Consider the following 22,135-nt stretch of genomic DNA (forward strand, 5'->3'; position numbering starts at 1 on the left):
AGAGCTCTCCCATCGGGTCGGTATTTTTGCCAATCTGGAGGAAGTCGGTGGGAGTCGAAGGTACGTAATTTTCTGAAATATACAAATGTTGTACGGCTATTTCACTGGGAACGATTACTTTGAAGGATTTCGACCTACCCAGTATGGGTGATGAGCAAGTTATGAATTGTAATGTGACATTAAAGTTATAAGGTCCCTAATGTAGTATATTTATTGTCCAGTTTTGAGAGGATATTAACTTCATCTGAACATTCTTATCGGATATTTATTGGATATTGACAAATCTTTTATTGTCTACTATTTATAAAAGATTAATATAGTGGTATAAAGAGTATGGATAGTCTTGTCACTGATACGATAATACTCACGTCTAATGAAAGGGACATAACAGGACAGGAAATACTACCAATATTGGCCTCATGGTTTGAAGACAATGTATTGTCAAATATTCAAGTACTACCGGCAAATCCGATACAACTGTTACTTTTGAAAAATTTCAAAAGGTGCCTGATTATATGTCCTGACCATGCAGTCTCAAACGCTGTCATGCAGAAACTAAAATTGAAAGTTCCCCTTCCTGATTTAATATTCAATTACTCCATTACTGATTCTCAGAATAATAGTAGCGTTAAGAAAGACTACTTGAAAGTACCAGAACATCAGAGGTTATTTTTAATATCACCACCTTCCTCCCCACCACCAGAATTTGATTATAGCAAGTGCGAGGATAAACCTAGCTTCAAAACACACGCGCATCAACCAGAAAAGATACTTCGACAAGCGACATCATTTGTCGCTATTGAATCTCAAGTTGGTACTATTACTGTGAATACTTGTGATGATTATAACAATGGTGGTCCTGGCCTTGAAGGAGTAAGAACGGCATTGCCACCAAAATCTATATTTGATGATATTGATGAGTGAGTACCTATCATGGTTGGTTAAATAGATTAATTCATAACTATTTTTGGAAACAAAAATGTTGCGTTGAACTGTCATAATGCGATCTTGGAATGATTTTGGGTTACGGAAATTACAGTTTTTAATAATTTATAAATATGTCATGCGGTAAATGTCATTAATTGAGAATAATAAGTACACAAGAAGAGACAGATAAAGTGATATAGATATTGCTAGATTGAAGCAGCAACTGTCGAAAACGGTTTTCGGTATTCAAATTCAGTAACATAATGGGATGGGAAGACTACTTAGTCTAAACTGATTCATGCTGAATTAAAAACTCGTCACTTCTGAAGCAAACAAGTACAAAACTGCTCATACTATTAATAATTTATTAGAGAAAAGTTGGTAATGCTATCTATTCAGATTCCTCCTCTTCATCGCTATCCACCAAGGCACCCCTACCACGTTTCGAAGCACCTATCCTTTCATCTTCATCAGAATCAACTTCTTGCTCATCAGAATCTTGTGGAGCCGCAGCTTCATCAGAGTCACTTTCATAATCACTATCGGAGTTTTCATCATCATTGTCATGCTCTGAATCACTGCCCCTTCCTGAATTCACTTCTTCAACAGCATCAAACCAGTCACTATAGACATCAACGGGTTGTGATAAAGAGTTAATCCTAGTTTGAAAAGACTGGCCACATATTTTGCATGATAAATGGCCTATACAGTTCTTTTTATCCAGTGTACATGATACTGATTTTTCGTGATTACAGAACAAACAATTAAAGCTAGTATCTAGCTTCTGTACCACTCTCTTAACTGGACCTCTACTTGATTTCTTTCTTTTACCCATTAGTCTTGTATCTTTATTTGTTTATCAATCGTGAATGATACCTACATTGATCTTTCTATGTGCTGTTTAAACTCTTTTTGATATATTGCCATCAAGAAAGTTGAGTTTTACTGTTAATTTTCGGCAAGGTCGAATTTTGGTAAAATCGAGCAGATCACATTTTTACGTCTCAAGTGCTATTTTTAAAGCAGTAATATGGCAACGGTTACAATCTGATACTTTCCACTCAGGCTGAATTTTTTTGTGTGGTTTGCTGTCAAGAAACTCGTTAGATCATATCAAATATATGGATTAGCTCTTGTTCTTTCATGGAATGTTTGAAGCTACTTCCTTCATCAAGACAGACGAAAGTTAATCGTCATACCTTCAAGTTGGCAATAGTGGATTAGAAGATATCCAAAATTAATGGAGCTCTTTTATTCCATGACAGAAAATCTGTCTTGGTTAGTTTATACACGTTGTTTTTAATTTTGATCATCATATATTGACGAAAATTCCGGTCACTAGCAAAAACATTTGAATCAATGTTCTACTATTTCGTCAGTTAACCGTTCTAAATAAATAGTTCGTTCATATTCAAACTATATGTAACTGCATCAGTTTATGTTGATAGTAAGGACAATTTCGAAGTGGTTAGTGAAAAAAAGTCTACATGAAAGGTTCTATTAGAAAGAGAGAATTTTATCAAGTTTTTGTGAGACCGTCAAGACCAGTAAATAGTAATCCAGACTTTTGCCTACCCATAAAGCTTTTTAATACTCATTTATGCCTTTAAATATTGTTAAAAGTATCCAAAATCGTGCTACAGGAACTCATTACAATTTTTCATATAATATTTGATGCATATAAGTACGATGTGTTTCATATGAACTTTTACACCATATTCAGCAAAAAAACACCAAGGTAGTTCAAGTTGTTTTCTTTCTGGTCTCTTAATTTGAGATTTGACATTTCTTGGGATTGAAGCTTTCCAAATATTGACATAACTATCCTGCAACAAATTTCTACTTCCAGAAAGGGGGGATTTGCCTGCCGTGGTACCTTGATTTTTGGTAAATTTTTATTTTTGAGTGCTGTTGGACCAGCAAATTATTAAGTATTCCCTCATTATATCTACTCGTATGTGTTGAAGCATTTCATGAATATTTAAAAAGGGGGAGGAAGGAAGAGAGAATAGTTACTAAACCAGTAACTTCAATCTTCAGCTTTTAGAACATAACTTTGCAGTTCATTCTAAGGGATAAGATATTCATTAATATTTTCTCAAACAGCCATGTCTGTTTGGACTAGATATCTTGCATTTGACGTTAACTGTCAGTAAATATATTGGAACAAATTAGTTTACCCTAAAAATTGCTATTTATATCTTGTTTGGGCTTAGAAGTTGATTGTTCAATTGCCATTCAAGTTGTAGCAGAATTGAATTATGTATGTAAGAAAGTGTTATTTCTTTTCACATTACTTAATAACCGTCATTTTCCAAAGCTTGTCCTATCTCTGTGAGCTATTATTGCTTTTAAAATGTTGACGATTACTATTTTTGCCCTTTGTTACGTTTACAGCACCTTAAAGCACATATATATATGCTAAATTGACGCAATGCCATCTACGATAAATATCTCAGAATAGTTCCTTAGGTACCGTAAACATGAACACTTATTTTATATGTGAAAGCTCACTGCCTTAAGAACTGGGCATTACTTCAAAGTAGTTTTAAATACCAGTGAAACTCATCGTATCTTACTAAGTGGTGTGGAGCAAGTGCGAGCTGTTAATAGAAAGCCCAGTGCAGTCATTGTATTCTACCTGTGCCACGTCCGTTCTGTATGCATCCCATGTACTGGAAAGATTGAAGCACAGAAACATCGCACCCTAAGGCTGAAACAATGATCGCTTTTTCAGGTACCTGTTTTTGCTGAGGAATGTAATTTTCGCTACGGTTTGTCATCGATATCTATTTCCGGTTAATATTGTTAACCTAAAGGAGTAACTGAAGAGAACCAAAAAAAAACATTCTCTACGTGAAAGATGTGCAAACTGGTGGTGCAAAAGATGAACACATTCCCAGAGATGGAGTTTGAATTGGTACAGATACTACTACCTATGTTTTACTGTAGGTAGTAATGGACACTTATAAAATGTCCATATGGATGTAATGTTAAACAGCATTCGTCAAACTCCTCATGAAAGCACATACGAAAAAATAGATTCTATAGAAAGTAACGGTTTGTATAGCTATTATTCAATTTAGCAGCGATCAAAGGGAGGAAGATGGGACAGTACTCTTTCAAATTCAGTGTTCAATTACTTGTTCGGTCTGGTGTTTTACAAACCGGGTCACGCCAGAAAGAAACAATCTGCAATCCTCCTCGTATCTTCGGTCTCGTAAGTATCTGATATTTACATCTTCTTCTCTGTCCTTGGTTTCACACTAATCCAGTAGTTAATGACTAGCCATAGCAAGCCAGATATGCAATACGGGTAAATTTGTGAAAACTTCACCATAATAATGGACTAATAAGGAAAGAGAGGAGAGGACAAAAGAAAGATCCACGTGTTGGGTTTTCAATTGCTTCGGGACTATCCCGGCTAGCCAAGTAGTCTCCGAAAATGCAATCTGCTGCTTTTCTTCTCTTATCTCGGACCAGATCTAACACGTTTCCGTTAAATTTGTCAGTTCATTACCCCCTCTTTTCCAAAGAAAGTAAGCAGATGAACACTGTAAGAGGGCAAAAAGACAGAAGAGTCGGAGTCAAAAAGAAAGGAAGATTGGGTGAAGAAAAGTAGCCATAAACAGTCAGTTTTCAGGAACGTCAGATCTGAAATGTGCAACGATGCATCAATGGAGACATTGAAAAGCCTGTGTTACCTCTTCTTCTGCTTTTACTAAATATGTGTACATGCTTATCTAAGACCGCATCCAGATCTTCTATAATTGACGAAAAGGCAAAGTAAAGAAGAAAAATTTGGAAGGATGTCATTCACAGTAAGACAGACGTAGGAAATAGGTATTGAAGATAACGATTTGAAAGACAAAAAAGAAAGAAAACGATTGTAGATGAGAAAGAAGATCTAGAAGGCATAGAAGAGTATTGGATCTCTATAAGGGTACGTGCAATTCAGTGTGATGTTTTGTATTTTTTTATCATCCTCCATTTTTGAAAGAGTGTATCAGCTCCATAGAAATAGAATCTTCTTAGTTCAGCAATGCGAAAAAGCAGTTCTGCAGATCTTCGTTACTACGCCTCTGAATCTGGCACCCTCTGCTTCAAGTCTTTCTTCATCGTTTCTGCATCCTTTCTTTTGCTGATTTACAGTTTGGCGTGGAACGTCAACTATCATTTTCTCTTTTTGAATTGCTGTATCTCTCTCTCTTGCCTCCCCAAAATGGAAGGCCTTCTTAGGAAAGAAGAGTAGCAATTGGCATTCGGTTTCTTCTGTTTCTTTTCTATGTGCTGTTTGTTACAAACGGTAAGGCTGACAAAGCGAAGCTAAAGGACTTGTGAAGGGTTGAATGCAGAGAAAAAACTGTTGCGATTTAGGCTGTTGCTTCTACATAGAAAAGTCGAGATATGCTGGCCAGATCTGAGATATATTTTAAGTTTCTTTGCTGTCTGCCGTTCTTTCCGTTAAGTTCCGAGATCGCTAGTAACATTTCTTTCTTTCTTTTTTTCGTCCTTGTTCAGTCATAATTAGCATAATTCCATTGCGGAATAGCAATTATCCCACCGCACATCATCAGTCGGTCTAATATACTCTACAAGAAAATGTCCTTTTAGTAAACAGTTTATCATTTTATTGCATCAAGATTGTCAATAGAAGAAAAAATAAAATTCGAACCAATGCAACTGACTAAATTTCATTTGATGTAGCAATTATTATCTAACATATAATAAAAGAAAAATTTTCTTTCCTAATTATATATTTTCCTGATGTTGATGATAGTATTTATATAAGTGCTCCATTAAAGAAGTAATACTGAAATAACACTGAAATAACACTGAAATATATTCAAGAACAATTTCATTTTTTAGAACACATATTTGATTGAGTACTATAGAATTGCAGTTTTATGCAAATTAATATTCTAAAACAATCAGTGAAATAATTAGTTGCGTTCTTGTTCTGTCAAATTGATACAAAAAAGTATACTGCATAGTAACAAAATTTAGATTGTGGTATTTAGGTGTGCATTTGTTTATTACCATAATAGAGTTCAAGTTTGATTAGAACTGGAAGAATAGATATTAGACCTATTTTATTTCCAAAATTATAAATGCAAAAATATAAAAATGATTCCTTTATTATATGAAGCTGATTGGTCTAATAGTCCTAGACATCATGATAGTAATTTCAGAATTATGGTTTTAGGTGATCCAAAGGTCGGGAAGACATCGATGATTATGCAGTGGCTTACCGACAATTATAGAAGCGGTGACGAAGCTACTTATTCCGATGATATTTATAGAAAGAAAATTCCTTACTACTCCTTCAGACTTCTGAATGATAAAGGCTTAATTGCTGAAAAGGATGTGATAGACTTTAATTTGGATAATTCACATAGATTCCAATATACAAATAAGGATTTGATTAAACTTGAAATCCTTGACGCCAATATCCATGATATATCTGAATATTACTCTAATGAACTCAGGAGTCTGCAGGTAAAACAATCTGACGCTATCGTGATTTGTTTCGATGGGAAGAGTCAAACTACCTTTGAGCATGTACGAGAGTATTATAACACAATCAAAGATGCCTTAGGTGAGGAACAAATTCCGGTTGTCATATGTAATACAAAGATTGATTATTTGATGGAAGATAAGGTAGAATTCAATGAGCTCATAAACTTCCTTGCTGAATTGGATTTGGATTACGAGAATGATTACTTTGAAACTTCTTCCAAGCATAATATTAATGTAAAAGAACTTTTGTTCTCTCTGTTGTACCGCATTGAAACAAATAAAGAAATGAAGAAAAAAGAGGAGGCGTTAAAAAGTGAAACATTGGAAATTTCCCCTACGCCTTCGCATTACGAGCCAAATAGTCCTTTTAGTTCAAGAAGTAATAAATCTGATTCAAACTCCCTGAAAAGCCTGGATGAAAATAGAATAGGAATTACTGATTCCAGGGGAAATTTCTATCCTAAATGCGATAATAAAGATGAGTACCTAAAAATGGATGATTTAATTATTCCTTCAGAGTTTATTACAAAAACTAGAACAATGAAATTACAAGGGGGAGACGAAACAAAGAAAGAGTTGCAACACGGTATAATTAGTGCAGACCATTCAGAAACTAATGACACTACACAAGATGAGCGAAATACGAAAATCTCACCGATATTTAAAACATTCCCAAAGTTCAAGTCTTCAACACCTCCCAAGCCAATATCTTCTAGAGAATCTGTTAATAATAATCTTGAAAAGGTATTGAAGAGAAAAGAAAAACAAAAAAAGGATAAGAAGGATACAAAAATGACGCCACCTTTCAAATCAACTTCATGCATAATTTCTTGAAGAAATTATGCATCAAACTAGCATGCCTGTAATATTACTATATCTCGAATATCATATTCGGAAGTCTTATTGCAAGGTGACATTTAATTTATTTTCATCTATTGACATTTATTTTGTTATTATACTATTTAGCATGTATATATGCGGCCATAGCATTTCATTGTAATTATATATTAATGGCCGTGTATAATTCACAACTCAGTCATATTTACAAACTCATTTAGTATTTACAGCATTAAGAGATCTAGGTTAAGGTCCATAACGTAGTTGGATATCGTTATTTTGCTTTATTTACATTTTCCTTCTATCGAAATAATAGCCATAAGCATTTGCCAGTTCTCTCATCCTATCTACCCCTTCCAAATCTGAGTCGTTAATTTTAGAGAGATGATCTTCATTTGTAGCATTATTAATTTCATTCAAGCTTAGCGCAACTTCTCTTTCTTTACGTTTAAATTCTTTTCTTGATTCGAGAATTGCTCTCTTTTCAGCTTCCTTTAATTTGTTTAGCTTCATTGGAGCCATGCCTAAAATTTTCGTTTTAGCTGAGTGAGGCCACAAATCTCCTTTGATCGCTTTTCGAGCATCATGGTAAATTTCTTTTGAGAAAGACTTCGGTATTGTCCATTTTTCAATCAAGCCTGTTGCAGTAACTACATCCAGTGTTACATGGCCTTTTCGTTTGACAGGTTCTGTTATGATACGAGGCCAAGTTACTGATGAACACTCTAAATTGAAGTCAGCTGCTGTATGATTGTTCTTACTATTTTCTCGGGCACGTTTAATTTTTTCTAGGGTGCTTTTGTCTGTAGATGTCCTTTCCATTATGATATAACAAAAATTCACGATCTCGTAGTCATTTCCATTTCTGCGGCCAGACCCACTGAGATCAACAAATCTATCGCCTTTTCTGTCCCATGGAGCAGATAGAAGTTGGCCCCTTTTGTGCTCGATACTGAACTTAGGTCTGCGTACCGTTTTCTGGAAGTTGATAAACTTCAAATTTTTACCCTCCTTCAATTCGTAATATATTGGTTTTCCTGTTTGAAGAATGTCTTTGCCATGATGAGGGTATGGTGCAATTTCGTATAAGTAGTAATCAGTTTTTGCCGATGCATAGTCCTCGTGGGGGATAGAATTGCTATTTTCTCTAAATCTATTCCGGATATAGCCTTTTTCCCAAGGCCTTGGGATTTTACCCTTTTCATCTGGGTAGTTTTCAGGGCGAAGCATAATCTGTCTTGCTCTGGCAATAGTTTCATAGCCAATTGGGTTACCCCTTTCAATAATAATCAGCTGGCCATTTGGTGCAAGCAAATTCAATACGTTAGAAAGATTCTCCTCAACTTCGGTATTGAACTTCTCTTTTGTTTTCAATAGCTGGTGTGTCATTATGATTAAGTCATATTCGCTAGCTGTAGGTAAATTAGTCCGCAAATTTGTATTAATGTTTATCTTTTTAGTCATGACAGCGCCAACCAAACTATCCTCTTCAGGTATATCATCAACATTCTGCTCTCTACATTCAGATACAGCTTCATCATTATCTGGTATTTCATTGTATTGTCTGCTTAGAAGTAATTTCGCTCTTTTTTGCATCTCTATGTGTCCATAAATAACTGAATCTTTAGTTTCACATTTGTAATCTGGTCCCATGACATCGTTAAAAGCCAGTATACCTGTTGCTGGTCCAAAACCTATATCAAGGACTCTTTTGGGTCTAAAAGATTTCTTACGTTTTTTGAGTTCCATAAGTGTCTGAAAAATTGCAGTGTAATTTTGTAGGAATATTGAAGCAATGTGAGCGTCGACTTCCATCGGTGATTTAGTTGATCTATGTATGCTATTCTTTGTTTGAAGCTCTTCAAAGTAATTTTTAGCTACTCTTCTAATGTTATTTGGAATGTGTAGGCTCAAAATATTGTTATTGATACATTTCGCCACTTCTGAGTTAAGCTCTATTATGTTGCGATGGCTTCTACCTTCTAAAGTTTCCGGTAATAATCTTTTCTCTTGGGCATTACTTCCAATATTGATATTATAGTTTAAATGATCATCGCTACGTGGTCTATCTATATCAAAATTCTTGATTGTTTCCTTGCTTATAACACTATACCTTCTCCATTGCTTGTGTAGCGTTTGAAGGTTACTCGTGCATATTTTTAAATTAAACAGCCGCAGAGACATTATAAAAAGAGATTAGAAAAGACACTTATCTCTGGGAGTTTATTTCTTATAATTAAATGTGGATATTTGTTTTGGAAACAAAAATGAATGGGTACTAAGTGCACACAGTATTATCATGTTGTTGATTCAAGTTTCATAACTAGCCTTCTTAAGACTTGTGCGATTAAATCACTAACCATCGAGATTTTTTTCAGAAATTTTCAAAAATCACTAATTTTTTGTGAAGCGAAGGAGACAAGTATTAGAGCTGGGAATTGGCGATTTGAAGTACATTATGATCACTGATAAATAGAGAAACTAGGAAAATTTTGACTAGAGAAATAATACAGTAACCCTTATAGGAAGGGTTAACTACTTGTTTCTACGGCACGATAATATTAGGTACTGAAGACAACAGAGGCAGAGTTATCGTTTCTTCAAATCACTATGGTTGCGTCAAGTTTAATGATTGCATTAGTCCTTGTGATACTAACTACATTACTGATAGCCTTCCAAGTCAAAAAGACATTGGTAAGTGGTCACAAGAGTAGTCAAAGTAGCAGTTACGTGAAAAAGGTTCCTACCATAATAATTGCTGGACCTAGTTATTCCGGTAAGACAAGCTTGTTCCATAAATTAACTAGTGATGAAACAAACGCTAAGTTATTAACGGTCATGTCTCAAGAGCCGTCATTTGCATTAAAATATAAAGGAACTATGACAACTCTGGCTGATTATCCTGGTCATGTTAAGTTGGCATATAAGTTGAAAAATGGTATAATAGACTTGAAAGGTAATTTGAAAGGTATTTTGTTTGTTCTAGACAGTACAATCGATCCTAAGAATATAACTGAAACAGCAGAGTACCTTACCGAAATTTTGCTAATATTGGAAAAAATTCGGGAGCCAATTGATATATTAATAGCCTGTAACAAGAATGAATCATTCACAGCAAGACAGCCATTGAAAATCAAAGAAGCCTTAGAAAATGAGATTACTAGGATATTTGAAAGGAAAAAAAAATCTCTCGGTAATATAGAACGTGATATTGGTGACGTTGATGAAATAAACGAAAACTTGGATCTATCCTTCGATATTTCAAAGGGGTTTAAGTTTGACTACCTCGAGGGAAATGTTGAAGTATTGGCGGGAAGCGTACATAAGAATAAAATTACAACATGGCAGGAGTGGGTTGGAAGTCATCTGGTTTGAATAAGTATAGCTTATGATTTTGAATGAATATTGATAGAATTTCATCCTTCATGTAATTATGTATTATACATATATTGAACTGATTACATAAACAGAAACAGAAACGTAATAATATTGAACTAATACAATAATTGATAAACCGATAAAATCGTGACCAGCACAAAATTGTAGATAATCTATGTGCGTATGAGACTTTAATTGAAACATATAGACAAATGATAGTTTATCTTACTTGCTTTAATGCAAGTGCTTCAGTCTACTCATAATAGTTGTACTTAATAACATACGATTATGAGTATGTCTTGGAGGCTCTTCAGCACACTTCAGATTCTCTAATGATCTAATTTTCGTGGCTTCCGGAGTAGAAGATAAGAGAGGTAAGTCCCGACTATTGTAAAGCCAAGAAGCAACAGAAAAATAGGTAGGAATACAGCATATTGGCTAGGTAATGGAAATAGCCAAGGCCACTTACCTTCTAGGTCCAGTAGCGGGAGCATAAGCCAGATGCAATAATAAACGAAAAACAAGACATCAAGAAATAATCTCTTCATTCCATTATAATTTCAATGTCTTAGCGCAATGTTTATGTCAGAACTTGTATGGTTTGTTTCGGATCTCTTTATAAGAGCTTAAACCGCAGCTTTACAACAATCCGTCGAATATTGTTGATATTTTTCTATAAGGCATTCTGCCAAATTCCATCAAAAGATCACCAACTCATTGACAACTCAGTTCCAATATATTTTCTAAACCTGAAAGTAGGTCACGTGATTTTCTTCACATGACCATGGTCTATACGATAAGCTGAATCTCTAATGTTCCTGGCGTGCATCCTCAATAGAGCAAAATACATGCTAAATAAAATAATGTCTACTTCTCAAATAATCGTGATTTATGTCCAAAAATAATATTAGCAAAGCAAAACAAGTGAAAAAAATCGTACTTCTTTATTGAAAAGTGTATCTTTATATATGGCTCATTAACATATGTAAGTTGTATCTGCTATTGTTGCATGTTTTATAAAAGTAATTGTAAGCTTCATAAAATTGAGTTAAAAAATATTCATAGAAAAATTATTCAGGACCTTAATTTCAGGGAGCTTATTTCTTACCTTGAGCAGCGACGGCAGCGGCACCAGCAGCAGCAGCTTCTGGGTCCAAGTAGTAAGATGGCTTGGATGGCTTCAAGTTTTCGTCCAATTCGAAGACCAATGGAATACCAGTTGGGATGTTCAACTTGGCAATGTCAGCATCGGAGATACCTTCCAAGTGCTTGACCAAACCTCTCAAGGAGTTACCGTGAGCGGCGATCATAACGGTCTTACCAGCCAACAAGTCCTTGGCGATAACATCTTCCCAGTATGGCAACAATCTGTCAATGACCAAAGCCAAAGATTCAGTTTGTGGCAAGACATTTGGGTCGACGTCTCTGTATCTTTCATCGTTCTTTTGAGAGTATGGGGAGTCAGCTTCGATGACTGGAGGTGGGACATCGAAGGATCTTCTCCAGGTGTTGAACTTCTCTTCACCGTAAGTTTCCAAGGTTTCAGCCTTGTCCTTACCTTGCAAAGCACCGTAGTGTCTTTCGTTCAATCTCCAGGATCTCTTGACTGGGATCCACAATCTGTCAGCCTTGGACAAAGCAATGTTAGCGGTTTGGATAGCTCTGGATAGCTTGGAAGTGTACAAGATGTCTGGGTGGACGTTCTTCTCCTTCAACAATTCACCGGCTCTAGCGGCTTCTTGTTCACCCTTGGCGGACAATCTAACGTCGACCCAACCGGTAAACAAGTTCTTTTCATTCCATTCGGATTGACCGTGTCTAACTAGAACTAACTTTGGCATTGCTATGTATGTATTTGATAGTGTGGTTACTCTTCTTTACTATGAAGAAAAAAATTTAATAAGAACTATAAAGAAGAGGCTAAAACATAATAATTGAACAAGAAAAAAAAGGTAAACTGTAAAGAAATGGAACAAGACGACTTAAAATAAATATCCAAATGGTCAATTGGTACCTAAGAGAAAGCAACTTTCAATGATATTTATATACAATTTCAGATATCTTAAAAATTTTATAATCCTTTGTTAGCTTGATCCAGAAAGAAAAGAAGAGAGCCATTCGACTTCACTCCCAGAGCTTCCAATGCCTAAAACTTTGGATCAGCAGAGGTCCAGTTCATTGTTTCTTGATTTTACTTATTTTATTGCACAACTTCACATATGTTTAGAAGCAAGTGAAGCTTTACCTTGAAGGAATGCTTCAGTGTATAGCTTAGCTATAGGCAGTCGCAGTTCTTGCAAGCCCCCAAGGTAGCTAATTCAAGCAGAAGTGCAATAGCAGTGGTACAGAGTAGCACGAATTTCAAGTTGCTCACTCAGGTCGAACTGAAGGTATCTCACGGGAGTGATGTTCGAAAGATACATACTGTGTGTGTATAGATCGGGCTCTTCACTGTCTTGGTGCTCTAAAGCTAAGGAAAAGAAAGAAAAACGGAAAAACACAATCCACAGTTGTTGTTTTGGACTGCAGTGTTTACTAAGATCCGACAGTGGGGCCCACAGAACTAGTCCACAATGGGTATGGTAAAAACGGGGTGGATAACACTTAGACTGTTGCATTTAGCGTTTGGGTGAGATAGGAATTCTGGTTGGTGTTACAGTGAGAGGAGGAGGGCATAAATCAACTGTGTAGTTCATACATATGTGCTATGTAGAGCTTCCCATCTCATGTTATTGAATACAGGAATCCCGTTAATTTGAATTTTCTTTTCTCGCAATGATGAAGTATCCAGCTCCTACAATAAACAGCTGTGAACCCAATATTATAGCCGGGTAATTGGGATTCCACTGTTGTGCAGTTTTTATTTTTCTTCTTCATACTACTCATGTTATTGAGCTCGTACGTTGCTGTTTTGCTTCCCATTGTCCCATCCATGGAGGGATTCCTTTTTCTGTGTAATCGAATTAAAAAAAAAAAGAAATAAGGAAGAAAAAAGGGAGGACCACTAGTGTAGGTACTCTCATTTCAGAAAATCACAGGGCAACAATTCTATTCACACTAGATGACGTAGTGGAAGCTGTTTTTAGTTGGCTATCCTCTCAGTTAGGTATATGAGTGTATCTCGCCGTCCGAAACCATCTCAGTGGAAGCTGGCACTCTTAGTAAAACACACGCACATACTCAGAACATTTATTAGCATGCTTTAAAAACCCGAGTTCACATACTCCATATACCCCTTGGGGCAGTTAGTGGGAGTTACCCGCATTAAGTTGTACGGGCAATTTCTCATTTTCGGGATTTTTATTACTACTGAGCCGGGTAAATTGGATGGTTTGACTACTAGCCCTTGGCATCCATATATTTTCACTTGAGGGTGATAACACACACTCCGGCATGCTGGAAAGAGTAGAGAAAATGCAAATTATAGATTTTATGTTTTGGGACTCAAAATTGACATGATTTTTGAAATAACTTAAATGCTTTTTTTTTTTAAAAGCATTGAAGAAGAAATAATAATTGCTGTCACATCAATTAAGAGTACAGATTTGAATCTGAATTTGTATCTACATTCCTATGTCTATTAAAGATACGCTTTCTATATTAATTATACTAATCAAATAATCTAGCATACACTTCACCAACACGGTTATTTACATCCGTGGTTTGCATCGCTCTGCCGCTTTGCTTGAATGCTAATCGGGCACTTTCACGAGTAATGGTACACCCGACATAACAACTTAACATCGCATAATCTATCCAATCCTTTAAATACTCGGAATTATGATCAGGCCTATAAACCTTAAAGTCATAGATTGCCCTACAATACGCTAGCATACAGGCTATTGTCCCAGTCAAAGTATCTCCTTGACCACCTACTCTTTTATTACTCCCTTCTTGTTTATTCTTCAAAATATCATTACCTTCACCAGGTGAGTAAATTGCATCTTCTGTACCCTTCTCAACTAAAATGCACTTCAATTCATTCACTATATCGATCTCACTCGAGCACTGTTTACTTAATGAGTCCCTTATACGCTTCATTTCGACGACGTTTGGTGTTAATATAATTCTTCCCCTTGGAAACCTTTTTAGAAGAGCTCTGGTATCATGATCCTCACTCACTAGAAATAGGCCATCTGCATCAATTACAATGGGTAATTGACCTCCCAACTGCTCTAAATCAAACCTGATTATTTCTTTAATAGATTTTAGCATATCTTTATCTCTTCCCAAACCGGGGCCAATAACAATAACGTGCATTCTTTGTAGCAGGTTCTTAATCTTGTCCATGTCAGAATGAACAGGGTCGCCATTAGGTAAATAACTATTGCTCATTCTCATATAAGGATGAACCATTAGATTTGGAGTATACGATTTTATCACGGTAGCTGCATTATATTCACATATCACATGTGTCAAGTCGCAACCCATTAGTGCAGTGGCATTGGCACTGAAATAAGGCGCTCCTGTGTAATCTTCACATCCACCAATAATACAGACCCTGCCACCTGCTTGACCCTTATGAAAAGTAGACAATAATGGCGGTATACATTGCCTCTGTGCTAGTTTCAGCAATTCTTTATGCGAGAGCTTTGATAACATTTTATTCAATTGAGTAAGTAAATTTTTTACCTGTCTAGTCCGTTTTGATGTAAGAAAGATGAAATCCTTGGCTATAAAAGTGCTGTCTATTATTTTTATATTACTCTATATAAAGCATACTTTGTGAAATAATAATGGTAAATATATAATGTATGCGTATACTGGAATATGTCTAATACTCAGGGGCATAAACCTTCATTAACTTTTCGAGCTTTATGAATTCATGTTACTTCTAACTCATCGCATTTAGCAACCCCTAAAAATTCAATACGGGTGACCACATGATTGTCGTTTTAATGAGATCAAAGTAGGTATTGTGAGTACAGAAGTCGAACTCAAAAAACAAGGAACAGCAACTGCCGCAATTCTAATAAATAAATCTAGCCATTCACACACACAAATGTATCCACATGTAAAGTGTCGTATGAGACCTCTACATACGATATTCAACTCAAAACCAGACAGCCGAGCATTTTAGTCTTGATCAAAAGCTGAATGAGATGAAAAAGAGTACTTTTCGAAATATATACAAATACAAATCTTACATCACATTTGAAGTTCAGTCATTGCACAATTCTCTGTGTCCCAGTCATCTCCATATGCCCTGCCCATCTATTGAAAACTAGATGGTATGTTATTATGCCCAATCCATAGATAGCCAAAGCTAACCGATTTACAAAATAAGTCTTAAAATATCCGATATTACGTAGAACTGAGAGTGACCACAATGACGTGTAATGTTTTTAAGGAACAGAAGGAATGAGATCATCACGTCTATATTGGCTGTTGTTCAGTTGTCCTGCTGCGTCCTACAAATGACCTGTTAAACTCCAGCAGAGTACCTCTGAAAAGTAAAGATTGCAGGTACATCTACTATCAAATTGTGCTCCATATTGATGTACAATGAGATAAATGAGTGCCTGACAAAACAAACTTCCTTACCACAATTTCCACCTAGTATCATCTTGGCCAATCAGCTTCCTAGAACTTCGCTAACTTTGTATATACAGGCTTCAAGTATCACAAGAGTGAGGTGTATCCCCACTTCAGTACTACAGTGTAACACATTTCTCAACTCCCCTAAAGTTCACTTTGTGGGCAAAGGGGTAGTTTCAATAAGGCATCTTATGGAATTACAATACTTCTTCACTCCATATGTATACTCACTATTGATTCTCTTTATCTGATATATGCTTTTACCTATTATCCAACTTTTTGGCATGGAATGGCACCTTAATAACAGAACCAACGGTTAACAAATACACTCCACTAATTTTCGAAAGCACCTCCTCGATGCCCACTCCCAGTAACAAGCAACCTAAGGCCATGCTATTACGCAGCTCCACCCTAAAAGGTCAACTAAAATGTACGTACACAGTTGTTTAATGCATATATTTACAATTCTAAGTATCACCTGTAGGGAGGAATACGATCATCACTCCTTTAGTCCTACTTTGCTCTTTACAAACCTTTAGGTAATTGTTTCTCGACCTGTAAGAATTGACCTTCAGTGACTTACTTCTAAGTCTTAGCATCCTTTACTATATAAGCTCTTATAAATCGGGTTAGCAATTATTCGTAATTTTTGTAATTGGTTTTAAACAGAAGGGAAGTAAGTTTCTTACTGTTAACTTGGTTAGTAAAGAATCAAAAAAATAGTTATTTTAGCTAGATAAGAAATATGGCCTTTGCTAGATTTGCACGCCCTACACAGAGATTCTTACCATTTGCAATTGGTGCTGTTGCCGTCACAGCTGGTGCTCTATATTTGAATGGTTGGAATACCATAAAGAATGAGAACCCTAAGGTCTTTATCGGTGATAGAAAATGGATTGACCTAGAATTGGAAAAGATCATTGAGGAATCTCATGACACTAAGAGATTTTTCTTCAAACTACCAACCGATGATTCAGTCAGTGGTTTGACTCTTGCATCTGCTGTGCTAACAAAGTTTATGACTCCAAAAGGCAACCCTGTTATCAGACCATACACCCCAGTTAGTGACTTGTCAGAAAAGGGTTACATAGAGTTTGTAATCAAGCATTATGAAGGTGGTAAGATGACTGACCACCTGTTCCAATTAAAGCCAAAGGACACTTTGGCTTTTCAGGGCCCTATCCCTAAATGGCAATGGAAGCCAAACTCCTTTGATACTATAACTTTGCTAGGTGGTGGTACTGGTATTACTCCATTATATCAATTAGTTCACCACATTACCCAAAATAAGGAAGACAAGACTAAAATCAACCTATTTTACGGCAGTAAGACACCATCTGACATCTTGTTAAAGAAAGAATTAGATGACTTACAGAAGAAATACCCAGAACAACTCAACATTCAATACTTTGTTGACAAGGACGACACCGGAAAGTTCGATGGAAATAAGGGCTTCATCACCAAGGATTTCTTAGCTAAGAATGCCCCAGGTCCAAAGGAAAAAACGCAAGTTTTTGTTTGCGGTCCTCCACCATTCATGGATTCTTTATCTGGTCAAAAGAAGTCACCAATGGAACAAGGTGACCTAACTGGTGCTTTGAAAGATTTGGGTTATTCTCAAGATCAAGTATTCAAGTTTTAGGGACTTATTCAAACACATACGTGGCCCAAGCCATTCATATATCTATATATTCAAATTCCATTCTCTATCAAATATATCTGTCAATATATCGAAACTATACTCCGGAAGATATATAATTCAGTTATCGGGCATGCTGAAATACTCCCTGGGACTATTATTTAGAATATAATTATCGACTGCCTTTTGATAGCATATGTTTACTTAAAAAGTAATTTGTTTGAGATGCTTCATCTCTTTGTAATCCGGATTCATATTTGGGTATCTCATATTTGTGCCAGTTAATGTCGTCTATGTGTCCAGAAGAGAATCTACTCCAAATGATTTCGTTGAATGGCGTATCCGCAACCAATCTAGACTGCTTTTCTAAATTCTGTAGAGCTATTATATAAGAAGGATCCCAATACATTTTATCACAATCCAAACCTTGTGGTATACTATCATATCTTTTTTCAATTTCTACAATTTCTAACCACTTTCTTCTAGGCATGCATTTATCCAGTGATAAAAAGCGGGTATGCTCAGCCGAGTCCAAGCTGTCATCATGACAACTTAAATCAAGAGATGACTCATCATCCAAATTCAATTCAATCTCATCGGAGTTTGACTTTAGTTTTTTAGCACCTTTACTATCAGCAAGTCTCCTTTTATTATGTGTTATCTCCGCTTCGTATTTAACATGCAGGTGAGCGCTGAACCACCAACGAGGTTTTAAATTGGTAAGCAATTTCCAAGCAATAGGGTTACCCAGTTTACCAGATTTAATATCTTTTTCAAAAAATGGCTTATACTTTAATAGTTGCTTAACATTCCCATAATGTACAACACCAGAGGGCCAGTCGTGACTTAAACATATGTCAATATTATCAGATAAGGCAAACAAAGGTGCAACATCATCTTTTCTAATGTGATAAAGTTGCCGTACACTATCCTTCCATTTATTATTTTCTTCGAGGAATTTCCATGAAGGTCTCTTCTTCTCAAAGTCCCATTCCTTCCAAATACCACTTAACGCGGCAATTCTAAAACCCTTGAACCACACTACACCCGAGTACCCCATATAATAGATGTTATTTGCGAGATAGCCTCCATAAGGTAACTGCATTAGATGACGCATACTCTCATGATTCCCCCCTATCACTATGGTAAATACAGGAGCCCTGTAATAATCATTTTCATAATAAGCATGGAAATCACCAAGCTTTTGATATTTTGGAGGTATACTGATAGATTGGAAGTCTGAATTATCACGTATACTTTGAAAATCACCTAATATTATTAATAAGTCTATGGGTGTTCTTTTATGCATGTCTGCTACAGTTGCAAACACCTTGTTTAATTCACCATGACAACAACCTTGAACAGCAATCCGTAGTTTTCTTTCATTCATAACCAACCACTACCTCCAACAATGGGCTGATCCAATGGGATGAATTGTCTATTATTTGAAATTATATTTAATAAAACAGGAAATTTCATTCTCTTCGTTACCCTGTGCTCTAAACAGGCATTGCATGCTCATCGATGATTATTTTCAAGTTTACGGTAATTGTCTCGGATCAAAGTTCAATAATTGTAAAAATCACAAGATGACAATTTATCTTATCAATATATAAATACATCCAGTGAATAACTAATGTCTGAAAATTCATTCATTGTTAGGGCAATACCTTGGTAATAAAGATAGATAAAGGTAGCTTGGTGTGCTTGTGGTAATCCAACTTTAAGTTTCATTGTTGTGCTCACCAGAAATACACGTCGTCAGTTTTAGCGCATTCTCCTGAACAAACGAATAGTAACCAGATAGTTAATACCTTTGGTCAGCCTTCATATTCAACTAAAGTTCGAGGTTAGATCATTTTGGAAATATTATAAGGTTAAGACTAGTTGCCAATCTAACACATTGATTAATTATAAATCACTATTTTGATGACAAGTTCAAACGAATGTGGGTCTAATAGTCCTACTAGAACTGCTGATATAAATAAGAGAATAATAAGGAAGCACTCAGGGAGTCAGAAAAAGTCACCTAGCATAGAAGCATCTTTCTCGAGAGATGATTTTGCTAGCCGGAGATCGAGTACTACTGCTGCCCTTTTGAAAGATCCCTCAGAAAACTATGGTACCAAGGGTATACCACCTGTAAGCATAGACATTGACATAAGAAATCCTGCACCAAAAGTTATTGATGCTGTGACTAGGCACTTATCAAGCACTCCGAATCATTTACAAATGCAAGGTGCTGATATGACTAGAGATCTTTACAAATGGGCCAAAGAGCACCCGTCTTCTCCTCCACCAGCTTCTTCGGAAAACATGCTAGCTTCCAGTGGAAACCAGTTTACAAATATTTCAACTCCAAATGAGTTTACCAACCCCAATGCATTCAAAAGAAAGAGATCGATGAGTTTTTCTGCTGTATCTGCTCATTCCTCCGCCATGAACAGTATATCTAATTATAATACGAATAACGATTTCCGTCAAGTACGAAATGAACTGCCTGAAATAATGATGTCCCATGAAGATATTAGAGCGCCAGGAGGATTTAGAAGGTCGTACTTGATCCAAAAACATATAGAGGAGAACGGAGAGGAACCACCAAATAATTTTATCACTAGAAATTTTATTGAGTTTCTAACTCTTTATGGCCACTTTGCAGGCGAAGATTTATCAGAATCTGAAGAGGAAAGCGACATTGAAGGTGAATATGATGAAGAAGCTCTTGAAACAGAATCCACACGCCTTCTATCTACTCACAGATCGCGAAAACATCGTCCAGCTGTTCATGGTCATAAATCATCAACTACCAAAGCGGTGCTTCTTTTATTGAAATCCTTTGTCGGCACTGGTGTTCTTTTCCTTCCTCGTGCTTTCCATAATGGAGGTTGGGGGTTTAGTTCATCCGTATTGTTAATATGTGCATTAATATCGTACTGGTGCTTTGTCCTTCTGATAGACACGAAAAATCACGTTGGTTTGGATGGTTATGGTGATATGGGTAACCACCTTTATGGTTCATCAATGAAATTAGCGATCTTATGGTCAATTGCTCTTTCTCAGATAGGGTTTTCATCAGCCTATACTGTCTTCACTGCTACCAACTTACAAGTATTCACGAACAATGTGTTCAAGCAAGAATATGGAATAACTATCTTTATCATAATCCAGGTATTGTTTTTTTTGCCATTGGCGCTTACAAGAAATATTGCCAAATTAAGTGGCACTGCCTTGATTGCAGATCTTTTCATTTTGCTAGGATTAGTTTATGTGTATTGGTTTTCGATTAGTCATGTTTCAACCCATGGTGTTGCTTCTGAAACAATGCTAATGTTTAATAAGGCTGATTGGTCTTTGTTCATCGGAACTGCTATTTTTACTTTCGAAGGTATTGGACTATTAATACCGATACAAGAATCAATGAAGAAGCCTGAACATTTTCATGCTTCACTTTCAGGTGTCATGTGCGTTGTAACTGTTGTTTTTATCTCATGTGGGCTTATCTGCTACTGTGCTTTTGGTGCGGATGTAGAAACTGTCGTGCTACTAAATTTTCCACAGGAAAGTATCTATACAAGAGCCGTACAACTATTATATGCACTAGCGATATTGTTATCAACTCCCCTCCAATTATTCCCAGCAATAAAGATATTAGAGAACTGGACATTTTCTCCTCATTCATCAGGAAAGCACAATCCTAAGGTAAAGTGGTTGAAAAATTACTTTAGAGCAGCAATTGTCTGTTTCTCTGCCCTTATTGCTTGGGCTGGCGCTAATGATCTTGATAAGTTTGTTTCATTGGTAGGTTCATTTGCATGTATCCCTCTTATTTACATATATCCACCAATGTTACATTTCAAAGCTTTTAAGAAGGATAAATCGAAGTTGTTTATGGCCTCAGATATTTTTCTCCTTTTTTTCGGTATTATAGTAATGATCTACACATCTCTTCAAACCATTGGAATGTGGCTCAATTAATGGAAAAAGTCAAGAGATTGCAGAAAATGGAGCATTTATTAAAATTTTATCTATTGTTGTATTAGCACTTATTGAGCTCGAGTTTTATGAAGAGACTAAAATTAAATAATCATTATCCGACATGTAAATAATTATGAGAAAGTTAAACTACGGATATTAATACAAACAGTATCCATTTATCAACATTACATATAGGTTATTTATAAATCTTAGCCATAGGTAATAACCCTTCTAACCCATCTATTAATTATATGAATAATTGTTGGTTTATAAACTTGTAGTTATATTTATCAATGTACGGTTCAACCACTGCATCATATC

At 36.0% G+C, this 22,135-nt stretch overlaps 11 protein-coding genes across 11 annotated transcripts; 6 read left to right on the top strand and 5 right to left on the bottom strand.

Annotated features, from left to right (window-relative positions):
• Positions 1-333: 333 nt before the first annotated feature.
• RCN1 (Rcn1p) lies at positions 334-924 on the top strand (the record flags this gene model as incomplete). Its single annotated transcript, XM_445961.1, has 1 exon — positions 334-924. One exon carries the CDS (start codon positions 334-336, stop codon positions 922-924), a length of 591 nt encoding a protein of 196 aa, XP_445961.1.
• Positions 925-1,318: 394 nt separating this feature from the next.
• On the bottom strand, positions 1,319-1,762 carry ELF1 (Elf1p; the record flags this gene model as incomplete). The annotated part of the gene is made up of 1 exon (XM_445962.1): positions 1,319-1,762. One exon carries the CDS (start codon positions 1,760-1,762, stop codon positions 1,319-1,321), a length of 444 nt encoding a protein of 147 aa, XP_445962.1.
• Positions 1,763-6,054: 4,292 nt separating this feature from the next.
• Positions 6,055-7,281, top strand: GVI51_E05995 (uncharacterized protein; the record flags this gene model as incomplete). Its single annotated transcript, XM_445963.1, has 1 exon — positions 6,055-7,281. One exon carries the CDS (start codon positions 6,055-6,057, stop codon positions 7,279-7,281), a length of 1,227 nt encoding a protein of 408 aa, XP_445963.1.
• Positions 7,282-7,572: 291 nt separating this feature from the next.
• RSM22 (tRNA methyltransferase RSM22) lies at positions 7,573-9,468 on the bottom strand (the record flags this gene model as incomplete). Its single annotated transcript, XM_445964.1, has 1 exon — positions 7,573-9,468. The coding sequence occupies one exon, from the start codon at positions 9,466-9,468 to the stop codon at positions 7,573-7,575; it is 1,896 nt and encodes a 631-aa protein (XP_445964.1).
• Positions 9,469-9,894: 426 nt separating this feature from the next.
• On the top strand, positions 9,895-10,659 carry SRP102 (Signal recognition particle receptor subunit beta; the record flags this gene model as incomplete). The annotated part of the gene is made up of 1 exon (XM_445965.1): positions 9,895-10,659. The coding sequence occupies one exon, from the start codon at positions 9,895-9,897 to the stop codon at positions 10,657-10,659; it is 765 nt and encodes a 254-aa protein (XP_445965.1).
• Positions 10,660-11,759: 1,100 nt separating this feature from the next.
• Positions 11,760-12,503, bottom strand: GPM1 (phosphoglycerate mutase GPM1; the record flags this gene model as incomplete). The annotated part of the gene is made up of 1 exon (XM_445966.1): positions 11,760-12,503. One exon carries the CDS (start codon positions 12,501-12,503, stop codon positions 11,760-11,762), a length of 744 nt encoding a protein of 247 aa, XP_445966.1.
• A 1,768-nt stretch (positions 12,504-14,271) lies between these two features.
• On the bottom strand, positions 14,272-15,264 carry NNR2 (NADHX dehydratase; the record flags this gene model as incomplete). Its single annotated transcript, XM_445967.1, has 1 exon — positions 14,272-15,264. One exon carries the CDS (start codon positions 15,262-15,264, stop codon positions 14,272-14,274), a length of 993 nt encoding a protein of 330 aa, XP_445967.1.
• Positions 15,265-16,160: 896 nt separating this feature from the next.
• GVI51_E06105 (uncharacterized protein) lies at positions 16,161-16,451 on the top strand (the record flags this gene model as incomplete). The annotated part of the gene is made up of 1 exon (XM_445968.1): positions 16,161-16,451. One exon carries the CDS (start codon positions 16,161-16,163, stop codon positions 16,449-16,451), a length of 291 nt encoding a protein of 96 aa, XP_445968.1.
• Positions 16,452-16,945: 494 nt separating this feature from the next.
• MCR1 (cytochrome-b5 reductase) lies at positions 16,946-17,842 on the top strand (the record flags this gene model as incomplete). Its single annotated transcript, XM_445969.1, has 1 exon — positions 16,946-17,842. One exon carries the CDS (start codon positions 16,946-16,948, stop codon positions 17,840-17,842), a length of 897 nt encoding a protein of 298 aa, XP_445969.1.
• A 169-nt stretch (positions 17,843-18,011) lies between these two features.
• On the bottom strand, positions 18,012-19,229 carry DBR1 (RNA lariat debranching enzyme; the record flags this gene model as incomplete). The annotated part of the gene is made up of 1 exon (XM_445970.1): positions 18,012-19,229. One exon carries the CDS (start codon positions 19,227-19,229, stop codon positions 18,012-18,014), a length of 1,218 nt encoding a protein of 405 aa, XP_445970.1.
• Positions 19,230-19,768: 539 nt separating this feature from the next.
• On the top strand, positions 19,769-21,814 carry AVT3 (Avt3p; the record flags this gene model as incomplete). Its single annotated transcript, XM_445971.1, has 1 exon — positions 19,769-21,814. One exon carries the CDS (start codon positions 19,769-19,771, stop codon positions 21,812-21,814), a length of 2,046 nt encoding a protein of 681 aa, XP_445971.1.
• Between the last annotated feature and the right edge of the window lie 321 nt (positions 21,815-22,135).

Source organism: Nakaseomyces glabratus, chromosome E (genome assembly GCF_010111755.1).
Source record: "Nakaseomyces glabratus chromosome E, complete sequence".
Taxonomy (NCBI): Eukaryota; Fungi; Ascomycota; class Saccharomycetes; order Saccharomycetales; family Saccharomycetaceae; genus Nakaseomyces; species Nakaseomyces glabratus.